Source organism: Microcebus murinus, chromosome 8 (assembly GCF_040939455.1).
Source record: "Microcebus murinus isolate Inina chromosome 8, M.murinus_Inina_mat1.0, whole genome shotgun sequence".
Taxonomy (NCBI): Eukaryota; Metazoa; Chordata; class Mammalia; order Primates; family Cheirogaleidae; genus Microcebus; species Microcebus murinus.
The window spans coordinates 48,914,774-48,932,503 of NC_134111.1; the positions used below are offsets into that span (position 1 = coordinate 48,914,774).

Sequence of the window (17,730 nt, forward strand, 5' to 3'; positions counted from 1 at the left end):
TTGATTTTAAAGACAGAAGACAGGCAACCCTGTTAATAGTGCACCTTTTCTGTTGCACCTTTATTTAACCTTGTCTGTGGATGCCCAGAGAGTACATGAGAGACATTGAGGTGGAACCTGATTGGTCTGCCTTCTGCTCACCCATCATTGGTGCCAACGTAGATGAATCCTCTGGGTCAGTTCTCATTTTAGGGGGAGAAAAGATTATTGTTCATGAGGTCTTTGGGGCACTTAACCTCCACGTGATTGGGGTATTTCCCCCACAGAACTTTTTAATATTTGGTACAGTGGGTTAGAATGAATGAACCATTGTTAACCAGCTGATGCTCTTCATTGTATTGTGTAGAACAAAGGTCATAGGATTGGGCTTAGGGAAGCCTAAATTCCCATTCCTGCACTGTCCATAAACAGTTGTGTCACCACTCTGAACTTCAGTTTCTTTATCTGGGGGTATACAGGTTAGCTAGGGCTGCCATAACTAAATACCACAGACTGGGTGGCTTAAACAACAGAAACAGAAATTTTCACAGTTCTGGAGGCTGGAAGTCCAAGATCAAGATGTCAGTAGGGCTGATTTCCTTCTGAGGCCTTTCCTTGGCTTGTAGAGGGCTGTCTTCTTCCCGTGACTTCACATGATCTTTCCTCTGTGTCTGTGCCCTAATCGCTTCTTATAAGGACCAGTCATATTGAATTGCGCCCCCCCCCCATGATCTCATTTTACCTTAATTGCCTCTTTATAGGTTTTATCTCCAAATGCGGTCACATTCTGATGTATTGGGGTTAGGACTTCAAGCTAGGAATTATGGATGGGCACAGTACAGCCCATAGCAGGGGGTGAGGTGGTGGTGGGGGTACTTAATCAGTAGTTTTCTAGTAATGCTCTGAGTAGATGCATGTCCTTGGAAGGCTGTAGAGGGTAGGGTGGCAAGTTGTCCTAGTTTACCCTCTTATGATAGTTTTCCCAGAATGTGAGATTGTCAGTGCTAACATGGAGGCAGTCCCAGGCAAGCAGGGTGGTCGATTGCCTCATCCGGCTCCTATGGGGGCACAGGGCAGGTGCTTAGTTCACCAGCCAACCTCGGCCGGAGCTGTGCCACTTCTTTCAGCTTATACGTCAGCATCCTAAGTGAGATGAATTTAACAGAATAATTTATAGCCAGAAATCATTAGAAAGCCATTTGATTTGAACGCCTCCAAGGTCCTCTCTTGCTGCCACATTCCATGATTTAGATTCATTTGTACACGCTGGAATTTAGTGGGAGAATTCAGACAAATTCAGCCATTTGTTTGAAATTAATAACTGATTGGGGCAAAACTCATCTAGTTCTCAGTTAGTTTGTGGTTCAAAGTGAGATAAAACAAAATGGGGAAGTGTTTATTAAGCCTTGCCTATTCTGAGGCAGATCTTGGTGCCGTGCTGTTGTGATGACAGATGACACTTGCTGAGCTCTCATTGTGCTCACTGTATTCTGTTATCTCCTAATTCTAATAGCTGCTCTGTGAAGTAGGTAGCGTCACTGACAGCAGCTGCCACCCCATGATGCAAGTAAAGAAACCGAGGCACAGAGAAAGAGTAACTAGCTCAAGTCTCATGGCTGGTCTGGGCAGGGCCAGGATTGTGGAGACAGTTTGATGTGAGTGCTGCTATGTCCCAGTGCTAAGCCCAGATCCAGGTGTCCCTGCTGATGGGGAACAGGGCCACACTAGTAAGTGTAAGGGAATGACATTTAGGTTGATGGACTCTCATCTCAGTGCCCTCCTCTGCCTCTCTGGCCTTGACCAGCACCCCAAGCGGGGCCTCCTTTTGCTCTTACAGAAGCCAAGCTTAGAGCAATGTTCTCAGGTGTCAAGATGTTTTGAGGATCTCGCAGTAAAGAACACTGAGTCATATCATGACAAATTATTCCCTTGCTAATTAATTCTCTTTCTGGTCTTCTCATGACATCAAGGTAAAAGTTTGTGCCAACTGTTAATTCCTCTCCATCATTAGATGATCTCCATTTTCAAGTAAAAGAGCAGCCTTAGGCCAGAGCCCAGGGTCAACAATATCTGGATGGACTTGAACAACTCTCTGTTGTTTTTAGTGTAATCATCTTTTTGTGGTTAATTTTGATATACGGCAAATGATGCTAGGTATCATTTGCATTTAGGGTAGTATTATAAAGCACCTTTAAAAGACATTTAAGTGAAAAAACAAGTAATTTAAAAGTAGTTAGTAACTAATAGCACAGATGATGTACATATGTGGCAAAATTGTGACGCATGTGGTGAGAAAGATTGGTTTTGTGAATCACTGGATAGGAGGAAAGGTTACAATTCCTGAGAATCTTGAAAGCAGCACATGAAAGGCAAGAGTTGTTTGACTAGCCAACTTTCCTCAGCCCAGGGATTTGCCTGGGCCCTCAAGGTACTATACTGGTTGCAGGCCCCTTTGTTGATTTTTTTTGTTTGTTTGTAATGGTTTTCAATATTTTTGAAACACTCCCAATCAGACAGGCTTAGGAAAAAAAGTGAATTTTTGTGCTAGGTCAAAGGCTTTGCATTGGGAGAATGCAGTCTAGAAAATAATTAGAATTAAAAGTGCAAATTGGAATGCCCAGCATAAGGCAAAAGTGGTCACTGTGGGTGGACACTAAGCCACAGTATGGGGATCAGAAGCCATGGGGATCAGATGCTTTTGCTATTGGAGCCTGATAGTCCCTCTTCTGGGATTTAGAAGCAGACCAGAGTTGGGACCCCTCATACAGCCTGAGAGCAACTGAAATTGAAGGGGCTTTTTCATGTCATCAGTCTTGGGTGACTTTGACTGCCAAGCTTCCTGTTGGTACTTAAATTACACAGAGCTATGTCCTTATTAAATAGAGCACTAACTAAAGCAAAGTGAGTTTGCAGCTCCTGGTTAATCCTTTAATGTGATTTCCATACTAAGGTATTGCTGTATGGATGGGGTCTGAGTTTGGCTAATCTTTGCAGCCCCAAAACCTGAGCAGCAATGGGTGCTGTTCATTGAATGATGCTTGGGACATGCACCAAATTCTTCTTATTAGACGCTCAGACTTTGTACACAAAGGATTGGTTTCCAGTGGCCGTCAGGGAGCCCTGGTCAAGGTTACCGTAACCTGGAGGCAAAGGTTTTATAATAGACTTAACCATTTTCAGTCACCCTTCCTGGCAGCAACCACCAAACAGCAGTCTATTGAGACGACTGTCCAGTCATGACCAGAACATCCTCTTTGGCCCTTTTACTCCCTCTTGCAGTATGTGTACAATCTTCACTTTTAGAATCATGTTTTTAGAATGTTTCAGAGTCATATTACTCCTCCACTCTATCTTCTATTACCATTTCTTAGGGAGGCATTAAGTTATTTTTGTATAATAAAAAGTCTATTTAATAGAAGAGGAAAATAAAAAGAAAAAGTAACACAAGGTTGCTGGTTAAGAAACGAAAATATTTTTGTTTTGAAAGCCCTCTGCTCCCAATCCTGTGATGAGTTGTATGTACTAAACTTTTTACCCCATCAGGAAACATCTGTATGGATTATTTCACTACAATCCTATGATGCTTGGACTGGAATCGCTTCCAGATCCCACGGACACCTGGGAAATTATAGAGACCATTGGTAAAGGCACCTATGGCAAGGTCTACAAAGTAACTAACAAGAGAGATGGGAGCCTGGCTGCTGTGAAAATTCTGGACCCAATCAGTGTAAGTAACTGTAGTTAATTGTAACCACAACCTACTGGTTCATGCACATTGAGTTTTTAACTTCTTTTCTTGATTTTAGGGATTATTTTCTTGAAACCTGGCATGAAATCTCAAAATGGGTCATGATTTGTCATCTTCCCTGAATGGACTCCACTTGGAGTTAAAACTTTCCTTTTGTTTTTTGTCCATTTTATTTTTGTTTTGGTTTTGGGACCTCTGAGCTCTTCAAAAGTTATTCTCTTGGAAAGAGTAATATATTTTACTACCTGGTCTCCCTGTAAGTGATAAAGTGACTCAGACTTGGGATATTTGATTATGGGTTTTTTTTTGTTTTTTTTGTTTTTTGTGACAGGGTCTCTGTTGCCAGGGCTAGAGTGTAGTGGCATCATAGCTTATTGCAACCTCAAACTCCTGGGCTCAAGCGATTCTTCTGCTTCAGCCTACTGAGTAGCTGGGACTACAGGCATGTGCCACCACACCCAGCTAATTTTTCTATTTTTTGTAGAGATGGGGTCTCATTCTTGTTCAAGCTGATCTCCAACTCCTGGTCTCAAGCAATCCTTCCACCTTGGGCTCCCAAAGTTCTAGGATTACAGGTTTGAGCCACTGCGCCCAACCAACATTTGATTATCTTAAGCTGACATCTTATTTCACAGCACTGAGGTTATAATGCTGTATGTTGTTTTGCACAGTGAGGTGGTATGTGTTCTATCCTATGTTGGGTCCCTTTGAGCTACTTCTTAACTGCTTTGAAAAAATTTAGATATTTTTCAATGAAAAATATTTTTATGATAGTATTATTAAAGAAAAAATATAAAGAAATTTTATTGCTATAATAATTAGGAGGCTTAAATTGAGATGTGAATGTCCAATGTTAGGTATTTTGAAGATATGGTAATGATGACATTAAAAATACATAGTAAATATGATTAAATGATTACTTGAATATGTTGTCATATCTGTACCCTTCTTTACAGAGTAAACTTAACCCAGTATGCATTTTTCTACTCTGTTTAGGATATGGATGAAGAAATTGAGGCGGAATACAACATTTTGCAATTCCTTCCTAATCATCCCAACGTTGTAAAGTTTTATGGGATGTTTTACAAAGCGGATCACTGTGTGGGGGGACAGCTATGGCTGGTCCTGGAGGTAAGAGATTCCCATTGATTGGATGATCTGTGATTTGAACAGAGGAAAGGCAGTGACAGGCAGATGTTTTGTTGCCTAAATATATATTTTTTTAAGATGGTAGAACTCATGTTAATAAATAGTGTTTTAACATATACATTTGAGGAGTAGGTCCCTCCTTCATGTCACAAGTACCTCACCAGATGTGAAGTTCTCCTCTGCAGGTTCTCATAGGTAGGCCATATGCTGAAAATATTCTTATTTCTCTTCTTCAAAAGTTTAATAATCTTTTCTTCTGGTACAGAGTGAACATAGGAATACAATTGGAAACATTTATTTTCTTCTCTAAACTGGGAACATTCCATAGTAAACATGTTCCAATTGATTGCAACTCATTTTCAAAAATTGTTAACCCAGGGTTTTCTTGGCTTGCCAAGTTTGCATTTGCCCACTCATGGCCATTAGTCCTCATCTTAGAATAAGTTTCCTGAAAACTGACTCTGAGAGTTGTGTATGGAAGTTTTATTGGAGAGTTCAGAGTTCTTGCTGGAGATAGAACTGGAAGAAAGTGTGGAAGGCAGGATGGGGTAAGGAGGACATTGAACAGCAATATGGTTACAACAGAGGTTTCAGCTGATCTTTTGGGGAAATGGAGAGCTGGGAAGCATTTTTAAAATTGTTCTGAATTTTATCTCCGTATCAGCCAATCAGTGTCTGTGTGCCATCCCTGGGAGGGAGCATGACCTTGGGGGAGGCAGTTCCCTGTAGTGGAGGGCAATTTCTAGTGAAATGTGCAGCTGGAAGTAGGGAGCAGTCGATACACTTAGCAGCATCCACTTTCAAGAGGGGATCTGAAGGGAACATCACTGTATCCAACATAGTCCTGCATGTTTTCTTCCTTATTAATGGGAATGAATGTGTGTATCTGGGTGCCAAAGAGTCAATTCCCCACAGATAGAATTCAATAACAAGGACAATAATGACAATATATGAATTAGTATATTAGGACAGGTCTATTGCCACATTCTTACTAGGCCTACCCTCATTTGTTCTGGCCTCTGCCCCTCTGAAGCAGCTCTTGTCTCCATGCCTGAGGTCACCTAGGTGATTCAGGAGCAGGTAGACACAAGTGGATGCCTTAAGAGAGAAGTACCAAGAGGACAGGACAGTCCTCACTTCACCATCTGGTGCCTCTTGTCCAAATGTTCCTTGCTCTGGGAGTGCCTAAGCATAGGAGAATATGTACTGGCTGCCATGGCAACCATGTATGCAGAGTTCATTAGTTATATTCAAATGGGATAATTGATGTTTGAATACATCAATTGCCTTCCTCAGAATATAAAGATATAAGGGATTTTGGTTTTCAGGAATTATCTTTGTCCCTTTAGTTGGCTGGTTAAGTCATATAACATTCTCATATTATCATCTTTTTGGTTTTATTAACTCCCCGCCTCTCCTCCCACCCCAAGAATATTAGGATTTTATCCTGCCAGTGAAGCTCTTTAGCAATGTTGCTATGTTTGGAAGTGGTATTGTTTCCAGTGTCTCCGATTATATTTATCCTCAGCTCTGAAAGATCTCTGTGTTTTAAACCTTAGTGTAACTTAGTAATAGATGTGCAGTGACCAGGAAATCTCAGTTTCTGCACATTTTCCCTCCTGACTCAAAAAGACTCTGCATTTAGACATAGAGAACTGGATTTTTCAGGAATTTTCCAGAGCATAAAAAGGAGCCTTCCCTCTGTGCAACCAGGCAGGCAGGAGGGCTGCTCATATCTAAGGCCACCTGGTGAGTGAATGCTCTCCCTGATGAGGTGTGGCCCTCAGGCACAGCACCTCAGTAATGGCCCAGGCAGCCAGAAGGGTGCACGTGGCTTGAAAGATGAGAGGGAGCCCAGGGCTATGAACTGCGCCTTGTACAGATACTCACCCGCCAACTGTCTCTTGCTTTTTCAGAGTCACCACAGGCAGATGATGAGGCTGCCCTGAGACACTGAATTATTTATACCCCAGCAATACAGTGTGCTGGCATTTATGACTTTTGCTGGTTGTTTCGGCCCATGCCAAAGTTGATGGTATGGGATGCTGGCTGTCCTCAGTCTTTTCTGTCCTAGGATATGCCATCTAAACCAGTCTGCTGGATGGTATGTACATTCAGTGCCTCCAATAATGTTATTAAAAAAAAAACAAAACAAAACAGGGATTCCTGGATTTCTAATAGTGATAGAAGCCAGTCAGTTCAGTCCCCTAGTGTTCCAATGAGGGACAGAGGCCCAGAGAGGGGAATGACATGCCTAAGGTCACATAACCCGTTATATGGCAGAACTGGAGGGAAAACCATGCTTCAGCCTTTTCTGTCATCATGTGCTGCTGCTGCCTGTGATGCTATCTGTGGAATCATGGAAACACTGATGTGCGGTTTCTAGCTGGGACTGCAGCGCTTCCTGATAACCACCCCCCCACACACACACAGCTGGATGACAATGATAGTCCATGTGGCACCCTGACTGTTTTGATCCCTCTGCAGCTTTTTTAGGCATGCTTTAGGAGACTCAGACAATAAAATTACAATCTGTTTAACATTGTTCTCTTCATTCTGTATATTGAGATTAAATTTATGTTGCTTTTGCTCTTTACTTGCCTAACTTGATAAAAGGACTAGTGAGAAGCTATTTCATAGAGCAATTCTAGAGAATAGAAAAATGTTATTAATATTCTCCTTAAATCACTACACCTCTGAAAACAAAAGCAAATAAAAATGTCATTTCTGAAATTCATTTCTGTTAGTAGAAAGCAAACAAAAGCTTTCTTTCATTACAGACACCTACTATATTAGAAAAATACAGAGTGAAAACACTCATATGTGATAATGTTTTGGAAAATTTGTGAATACATTTTATTTTAGGTGAATATTAAATTTTTAAAAATCTAAAAGTCCTATTGTCTCTCATCTACATTAAATATGTATGATAAGAAATTAGACCTTTAAGGAAAATAATATTCAGAAAAGATACCTAATATGTGCTAAGACATGGGCTATTTTTTCTTTTTCTTTTTAGCGTTAAAACCTTCAGCAGGTAGAAACTATTAATTTCAGCATGAACCAAGTATTTTACTTAAAGAAATGGTTTAGAGTACTGGTAAATGAGGCCGTGGACAAAGTAAAACAAAACAACACAAAACAACCCCCCCAAAAACAAAACCCCAAAACAAAACCCAAAAATGTTTGTTTTTAAACCAGATAAAAGAATGAGTTTTTTAAAAATCTTTTCTTTCCTCCCAGAGAGAGACCTCCACCCACTTTTTGCTTTTACTCAAGGCCCTGAAAAGTACAGTCTAGGCCTAAATATTAGTATCACTGGAAGTGTTATACATCAAACCATTTTCACCCATTGCTGTTGTGGCATGAATTAAGTTTACCAGGTTAACAAATCATGGTCTTAGCCAGACTCTGGTGGTCTGGAACATAGGACTGGTAGGTTTTGATTGACCAGAGATGGTTAGAAAGCACGGCAGCATTGAATACTGACTTGGACAGTGTGAGAGATACTGGAGTGTTGGAGTCAGGATGAAGGTATAGAACACTAAGACTGGAGAAAAGGGAAGAACTTTGAAATGCAACAGAGTTACATCCTGCACCCATGTACTATGTGTTTAGCAAAAGAGAGTGAGTTCAGTTGAGGAATGGAAGTGATTCTGGCCATCCATGGATCAATAAGAACATGTCCTGGAGAGAAACTGAGATGGGAAGTGGGAGTCTCATGACATAATGTGAGCACCTTTCCACTCCAATGGAAGATCTAGGATTTCATAAGTGACAAAGCTTTCATTCATCTAGTAAGCCAGTGACTTTACTTGGTATTCAGTGAAATAAATATGACCTGTCCCAACACAGGAAGAAAAATGGGCTGCTCTGGACTTACTGAGAGGTGGATAGTGTTCAATGTGATGCCTCCTAAGGGATCCTCTAGAGCAGGCGTCCTCAAACTATAGCCTGCGGGCCACATGCGGGCGTTTTTGCCCATTTGTTTTTTTACTTCAAAATAAGATATGTGCAGTGTGCATAGGAATTTGTTCATAGTTTTTTTTTTTTTTTTTGAGACAGAATCTCGCTTGTTGCCCGGGCTAGAGTGAGTGCCGTGGCGTCAGCCTTGCTCACAGCAACCTCAAACTCCTGGGCTCAAGCGATCCTTCTGCCTCAGCCTCCCGAGTAGCTGGGACTACAGGCATGTGCCACCATGCCCGGCTAATTTTATATATATATATATTAGTTGGCCAACTAATTTCTTTCTGTTTATAGTAGAGACGGGGTCTTGCTCTTGTTCAGGCTGGTTTCGAACTCCTGACCTCGAGCAATCCGCCCGCCTCGGCCTCCCAGAGAGCTAGGATTACAGGCATGAGCCACCACGCCCGGCCTGTTCATAGTTTTTTTTAAACTATAGTCCGGCCCTCCAATGGTCTAAGGGACAGTAAATTGGCACCCTGTTTAAAATGTTTGAGGACCCCTGCTGTAGGGTAATATTGACTATCTTTGATTTTTGCTTTATGTTTTCTAGAGAACCTAATAACCTTCAAAGACAAAGTGTATTGGGCACTGAAAAGAAATTCCTCTTAATTCTGTAATCTAACCATCTCTGGTCAATCAAAACCTACCAGTCCTATGTTCCAGACCATCAGAGTCTGGCTAAGACCATGATTTGTTAACCTGGTATATTTAATTTATGCCACAATGGCAATGGGTGAAAATAGTTTCATGTATAACACTTCCAATGATACTAATATTTAGGCCTAGACTGTTATAGAATATATATGGTGGTATAGAATCTACTTGAAAGTTAGAGCCTAGGCTGGTCTATAAAGGTCTGGTGACTGTGTTGCATGCACCGTTCTTTAATAATGTAGAAGAAAGTTGATGGCTTTTTGAGCAAGGAACATTTTATTGCTTCAAATTATGTCTGTCTTAGCAAATGCACATACTGTGATTGAATCAATATTCAGCAATGTTAGAAAATAGATGAGGAATGTAAATGATTTTTCTATTTTTCTTGGTTTAGAGCAAAATGTTCATTAAATTCTAGAGGCATCCAGCTGCCACATTTCCTGAATGCTGAGGGTGTAGGGAGGAATTGCAGGGATGGAGACACACCTCTGTATTTGAATCTGATGATTGGCAGAGTAGGTGGGAATAAAAGGTTGATGTGCCAACCCTCAGGGTTGGGGTAGGAGGCTTGGTTGCCTTCTTACAACTCTAAGGGGATTATTTTATTTGGTGCATTTAAATATAATTCCTTGTCATGCTTTTAAAATGTTCAACACATTTCACTGAACATTTACTCTGGTTAGACAATTGTCAGTGTGTACCTGCTTTCTTTTTTTATATCCAAGTGCCCAGAGTCTTTTTTCTATAACCCACAGGCTGCCCTTTAAAACCTTGCTGGTGGGCTTATCAACTTCACAGGACAGCTTCCTTTAAAGGTGCCCTGAGCAGTTTAATTATATGTTTCTATGAGTCTTGGGAAGTCAGACAGCTCTTAAACTCTGACATTTGGTGAACAAAAGGTACCGACTGAGTAAGATCCCTTTGTTGTTTTTAAATCCATAGTTGAGTTTTGATCCTGCTGACAAATAGCTGCTCTTAATCCCTTCATAGGTTCTAGAGTTACAAAGAAAGTTTATAAGTTGGCTAGCTATATAAAATATCACTGAAGAGGCCCTTGTTGCAAAATTGGCCACACTTAAAGTAGGACAGGAGAGAGACCAAAATGAGGTGTCAGAGGAAAATTCCAGGGTTGCATTCTCTTGGATCATCACCCAGCCTTTAATTTAAATTTTCTGTCAGTAGAATTTTAATAGCATCTTTGCAATTCAAGAAAGCATGTGCCTCCCTGAGATGTGAGCCAGGCTGGGGAATCAGACCTGACGAAGGTGCTATCATGCCTTTTATTCCTATTACTGCTTTTGTTTTATAGGAGTAAAGAACTTTATAGATATTTTCCTAATTCTCAGTTTCCCTAGATTGTCTCTTCTTCACCTTCCACATCCAGATGGTCAGAAATTCCTATCAATTCTATCTCATAAAAGCCTCCCAAATCTGTCCCCTCTTTTACATCCTCACAACTCTTGACTTTTTCACCCTGCCTTCCTTGATTGCCTCAGCATCTCCTAATGGATGCCTCAATTCCTGGTGTTGTCTTCTGTCCATCCTCCAATCTGCTGCCCAAATCATTTTTCTAGAATGCAGATCAGAACATCAAGACCTCCTGCCTTAAATCTGTTGATAGCTTATTTTCCTTACCTAATTTTATATCATGGTTTTATAATATACATAATGTAGAATAGTAAAGCCCATACTTCTTAGCAGGGCATGCCTGTCATTCCCTGTCCCTTACCTTCCTTCCCCATCTCCCTGCCCTAGGATCCTGGTATCCTTTGTCCCAAAAGTAGCACGGTGTTTAGAACTCTCTCTCTCTCTCTCTCTCTCTCTCTCTCTCACATACACACCCCTCTCTCATTCTTTCATGCTCCGTTTCTTTGCACACAATGTCCCCATGTTACTTTTCTCAGGATGCTCTTCTCCTTCTTGTTCTCCTGCCCAAAATCCATTTGTCTTTCATACTCATGGTAAATGTTATGTCCTCTGGGAAGATTTTCTAGACTGTTCCCTTTTCACCTTCCCTCAGCAGAGTTCACCCTTCCCTCTTCAGTGCCACCACACTCCCTGAGGCGTATCCCTGCTTCCACGTTCCATACTATAATTACTCATGTCCATTACTGAGTGGTGAGCTCTTAGAGGCTAGGTATTGTGTCATAGTCATGATTATTACCTGAGTAACAGGTAATAAACCAGATAGTCTCAAACTATTGAGAACAGAGAGATGAGTTTCTTCTCAATAACTGAGCTCAAATTTACCCTTGAGCCCACAGACTAACTAGAGGAGGCAACTGATTCTAACCCATTTCGTTAAACTTAAGTTCAGTTGAGTGGCTTCTTTGGGAAGGGTCAAATCCATTGTTTGTATCTTATTTTCACAGTCCAGTTCAAAGCTCAGTCAGTTGGATAAGTACTCAATTTTTTAGAGTTTCTTCTCTCCCTTATTCCTCTCCCTTCTCTCTGGGTGACATGTGGATCTGGGTACAAGCAGATGCTTACATAAGCCATAGCAGTGAGGGCAGGGGGCTCTGAATCATTTTGTGAACACCAAATCCTTGTGATGATAAAACTGTGTGTTTTTGGTATCTTTGAGGTTCCTGGTCCCTGACACTCACTCCTATCATGAGGTTCTCACTCTTCATCCTTATTTAAACTCTAACCTTACCCTGGTCTCCAAATGGAACATAAAGTTCTGAATCTCTTATAAGCGATGAGCAGGCTGTAAGGAATGGTTATTGTAATCTCAGGCGTGGTCTGCCTCACCATGTTATGCTGCCATTTCACTTGACATAGACACCCTTGCTGTTATGAGGTCTCCTGTTAGATTTCCGAATGGGGAGAGGGTCATAAGAAACTCAGTTTCTATTATTATTATCCCCTTCCACAAACACCCACCTCCCAGAAGGAGCATCCTCACTCCAATCTTGTTCTCTCAGTCTCTCCAAGCTCCATGTCCACAGCCCCACAAGGACTCTTCTTTTTCTTGTGGGGCGACAACTTCCCTTATGCCAAGTCCTGGCTTCTTCCCTGGTCGTCAGTTCTGTGGCCAATTCTCCCATTTTTGTTTCTTGAAACATAAAATCTAGTTTGGGAAGTTCTAAGAACAGTATTTTATGTCTCTCAAAAGCCTAGCTTTTAAGATTGTTCTACAAATTATGGCACCAAAAATGCATTCGCTGCTCAAGAGGGTATTAGATTGAACATTGAATGTTATTTGTCTTTTCAGGTCATGTAAGATATAGTTAGAATCAAAAGAATATGAAATCTTGTGGAAGACATTATCCTGGCACTCAACATTAGGGCCATCAGAGCCATGGTGTTGAGTTGCAAGTTAAACCTGAAGTTGGCAGACAATGGATTTTGAGGTCATTTAATATAGTCCCAAACTTAGGGAATCATAGACTTCAATGCATTTCACGGGTTTTTGGGTCCCTCCTAAGTCATTCCTGAGAGATAGTAATTTTATGCTAATTTTAAAGATTCCCTAATTTTATGTTAAGTTTTTAGTCATATGCTGTCACTTTTGAACAATTTAAATGGTAAAATCCTGGGCAGATTCATTTCTAGGCTATCTTGATTATTATGCATACAAAGTATCTGTCAAATATATAGTAGGGAATGATACACATATCGAATAAAATATGTGCTCACCTTTTATTAAAATGTTGCAGTGTTCATAATTATAGTCAACTAGATCCTAATGTGTTATTATCTTGATAAAAAATTGTCTTCTTTTCAGAAAGCTGTTAATCTGTGCTTCCTTAGGTTTCCTTGCTTAAGAAAAGCCGGTTGACTTAAGCATCAGTAACCCAGGGGACCACCTGCTGTTCACTGGTTAACTCTTTCCCAAATTTCAAAGTGTCAAGAGGAAACCTATGTCTTTAAAGTAGGGGTTTTACCTTTATAAGGTCAAGGATGGTCTTAGAATATGATGGAAGCTCTGAATTTTCTCCCCAGAAAAATGTAAGATGCATATACAGCATTCTGCCTACAATTTCAGGGTATTTACATGCCCTGCTCAAAACAGTTAAGAATGCTTGATTTAAGATGGCTTGGAGCAGACTCAAACGTGCTCATTGACTTCTGCGGTTAGTAAAAATTTTCTTTGAAAAATTCTTAAATTGCTGAGAAAGTACCATGTACTTGCTGTATGTACTCAGACTTTAGCAATGTACAATATATCATAAATATCAAATATACAGAATATAACCTTGCAGTATTTCTAATTACAGGGGAAAAAAAGAGAGAGAAGAACATAAAGTTGCTAGAGTTAAATATGAAAAGGTGAAATGCACACATAATGCAACTCCACCCCATAAACTTTACCCGCAATGACAACTCTAGAAAAAGCTGCTGGTTGGGCTTCTGATGCCTGCAGTGCTACCACTGGAGGCAGGAAGGTTTGAAATCACTGAAATGACTTCCCTCTCATGTATCAAGCATATCCATCTTGCTTCTTCTGGTCCTTTCTTATCCTTGAAAGGCACATTTGAAAAAAATAGACAATACTTATGTAAAGTGAAAGATATCCAGTAAGTCAATATGAAAATATGCTTTTTCTTTCAAATTTGTAAAGAATTACTTGTTCTATTATATTTCACTTGGCAATTAAAAAGTCAGCTTTTTGGATGTGCACTTTCACTCATAAATCATCACACATAAAGAATATACACAAACACACACACACAGAACTAGATTTGACTGGGTAATAGAAGTTTGAAGTCTAATTATTCCAAGCTAGAGTCTTGCAATCTGGAAATTTACTTTACTATATTGAGTCGTAATCAGTGGGCTTTTTAAAAAAATTTCTTTTTCTTTTCTTTTTGTATGTGGTCTTCTCATCTCTCTGTGTCCGTGCACCTCTTCTTGCAGCTGTGTAATGGGGGCTCAGTCACCGAGCTTGTCAAAGGTCTACTCAGGTGTGGCCAGCAGTTGGATGAAGCAATGATCTCATACATCTTGTATGGGGCCCTCTTGGTAAGAATGTCCGTCAAGCTGGGGGTGACAGCTGCGGGGACAATTTGTCCATTGCTTGGATCCTCATTGCATATTAACAATGGGGAAACTGCCCTATGATAAGCAAAGATTATTAATAGCAGGAAGGTGTAGCCAACTGTGGACTTTGATGAGATTTTTAAATAGTAGAGTAATTGCTTTAAAATAAGTGTGTAAATTTCCCCTTTCTCTTTCCTGTTGTTTGGCGGTGGTGGGACGCCATGCAGGGCCTTCAGCATTTGCACAACAACCGAATCATCCACCGTGATGTGAAAGGGAATAACATTCTTCTGACAACAGAAGGAGGAGTTAAGCTCGTTGACTTTGGTAATGACTGCTTGTCGTTTGTTTTCTTGATGTGTGTAGTTTAGCCAAAGGGGACAATTTATTGCAATCTCAGAAGACTGGGGCCTCTCTGCTACATCATAGGCTGAGGGACTTTTCCAGTCAAACGCAGGCTGGAGAGAGGGGGTTTCACAGATGGATCACCCTGGGAGATGCTGTTTGTTAATCTATTCTCAGCTTTAGAAGCAATTTTATTAAAGATAGAAAATAAAAGTGTTTCAAAAGGAGAACTTGACAGGAAAACTTTTTGCTTTTCTGGTAAGAATTTCACATCTCAGGGCAATTGTCCATAATTTACATTTTGTCATTTCTTCTTTTGCATATGAAAAGAGAAAGCGATTTGGATTTTTAAATGACTTTCACTAGCCTTAGGCATTCTTACTTCCAGTGAGCAGAAGGTAAAAATAGTCCTATGGGTCTGGGAGCTAACATCCCTTTAAATTGTGATTATTGCTGCTACATATGTGAGGCTGGTGGAACTGAAAACATTAATGGGAAATGGACATGTGAGAGGAAATGCAGGGCAATTTCACCTAAGGCCAGAGAACTGGTAAATATTTCCTTGCAATACTTATGTTAATATTCACAAAACAACAAACATTTGGTTTTCCTTTTTAGATTTGTTAAATGGTTTAATCATCTAAATAAGTTCAACAATAGGTCATTGTTACAAAGATGAGAAAACATTTACAGAAACTTTTTAAAATGTTATCAATATCATCATAGTAAAAAATAAGATTGATGATTTCGAATACTCATTGTTTTATTGGTAAGAAAGAATTCAGTTAAAATGTGTAAGTGAATAATTTTCTCAGAAAAAATTACTTAAAAATAAAGAAGTTACTTTAGGTATATTGGTCTGTTACTATAGAGTAAGCAAAGGAAAATAGCAGAAGGAGTACTTTGTTCAAGTCTTATGCTCCTCTCTCTATATAAGGAATGATCTAATTCCAATAATATGCTGTATGTTTAGCATTAGAATGTTTTCTACATGATCCTGGGGGCAGTAAATATGTTGTGAGGAAAGCAGCTTAGAAGGATGAGGACAGATGAGATGGAAATTGATATTAATTTATCTATTTACCAGCTTTGTGATTTGGTATGAGGGTAAATGTTCCTAATCTTTCCAGCAGAAACTTCTAAATTTCTAGTCGCTGCAAAAGAAATTTCTAAAAACTAAAACCAGAAAGCTATAGTTGTTTTTACCAAAATTGTAGTGGAAGACTTGGTAAAAGGGAAATTAGCCACGGCCAATAGAGTTTAAAGAGCCCTCTTTGGCTTTCTAATAGAGACTACAAGCAGCAAACAGAACAGCCACTCACCAAAAACAACCTGGGGATCCTTGGCAAATTTATGTCTGGTATTCTCAAAGGTGTGTCCTTTGCGAATGAACACACAGTAGTCAGGTTTCTAAGTTCTCATCATCAATGACATTGTGACAACCCTTGTAATTATCTTAAGGGCTATGTTAGACTTCTGTTTAGTATGAAAGAATGCCTTATATTTGTAAGTGCTCTCATTTTCATATTTGTTCTCGTATTTGGTCTTTAAGAAGAACCCTCTGTGTTAAGTGTGACTGCTATTGTTACCAAACTGAACTCAGCCAGCGCAACAAAGCCAATCACTGACCCCAAGATTTGCAGCAAGATTTGCATGGCACCAAGCAGAGAGAATGGGCAGCTAACACTTAAGACTTGAACTCCCTGATAGCTTACAGCAAGGGTTTTTAAAGGCAGGAGTACTTATCAGTAAAGCAGAAGTTATACATTGGTTTGGTGCATGGGTATGACTTTCTCTAGGACCCTTGGGAAGAAGTACAGAGCAAAGAATGATGATCAGAGTTCAATCCTCAGTTCTCCCTTTTCTGAGGGCTAGGTGACAGTGGGTCACATTTTCTATCTGGTGCAGGTTTTTGAACAACAGCTCAAGGACATGTAAGATGTTATCTTTTAGTTTCTCTAGGGAACCAGCATACCTTGCAACTCTGGCTTGCTTGGGAGGCTATTGTTACTATCTTCTTGTTTATTAGGTAAATCATTTACTTTTCAAGGCTGGCTAGGTATTTGAAATTTCCCTTGAAGAGACTCAAGATTTTTCCTTTATTTCCATGACTGGGGGGACCTGGCAGGCCCTTAACAGCAGACCCTGCTCTATCTCACTCTCTTTAGCCCCATTTCGAAGATGAAGAAACTGAAGCTTAAAGGTGAGGCAGTCACATAATTAGTAAAAGGCATAACTGAGATGGAAAACATTGACTCTGAATCCAGTATACTTTTACTTCTACTTTACTCTCATGTGGTATAAAGAAGAGATCTGGTTAAAGGACATTGGAATTATTTTAAATTCAGATCCTCAACGTTGAGCCCTAGATGATATTATTAGTCAATTTCTTATTCCTTGTGACAAACATAGCTTTCTTGCTAGATTCTCAGGCTTATAGGCAAGATAAGGCACTGAAATCTTTTTACTTCTACACTGATGCTGTATTATAGATAGTACATGCCAATCTTTTTTCTCCATAAAATGAAGTACCTCATTAAGAAAGAAATCATCTGAAATGATTTGGAAATATAACAGGAATATATTTTGGGTTGATGCTAGTTGTTGATATTTTTCTTTGATTCCAAGTTTGCAGCATTGTGGACAGGAATGTTCGTTAGGAAAAAAATATCATAATGATTTAGATAGAATGATAAATGTTCCAGCACACAGGCTGGCAAACTGTATAGCTCATGGGCCAAATATGACCCACCTTCTATTTTCATAGGGCTCATGAGCTAGAAATAGTTTTTATATTTTTAAATGATTGGAAAAAAACCAAAATAATATTTTGTGATATGTGAAAATTATATGAAATTCAAATTTCAGCATCCATAAATAAAGTTTTATTGGAATGCACCCAC

At 39.8% G+C, this 17,730-nt stretch overlaps 1 protein-coding gene across 2 annotated transcripts in view; it reads left to right on the top strand.

Annotated features, from left to right (window-relative positions):
• Positions 1-17,730, top strand: part of LOC142872353 (myosin-IIIb-like) — a 71,397-nt gene that overhangs the window by 12,849 nt on the left and 40,818 nt on the right. For both annotated transcript variants that reach the window (XM_076005644.1, XM_076005645.1), the window contains exons 2-5: positions 3,523-3,706; positions 4,724-4,858; positions 14,360-14,464; positions 14,710-14,809. In XM_076005644.1, the coding sequence (XP_075861759.1) occupies positions 3,557-3,706; positions 4,724-4,858; positions 14,360-14,464; positions 14,710-14,809 (490 nt within the window). In that variant the 5' untranslated portion in view covers positions 3,523-3,556. The remainder of the gene's footprint in view (positions 1-3,522; positions 3,707-4,723; positions 4,859-14,359; positions 14,465-14,709; positions 14,810-17,730) is intronic.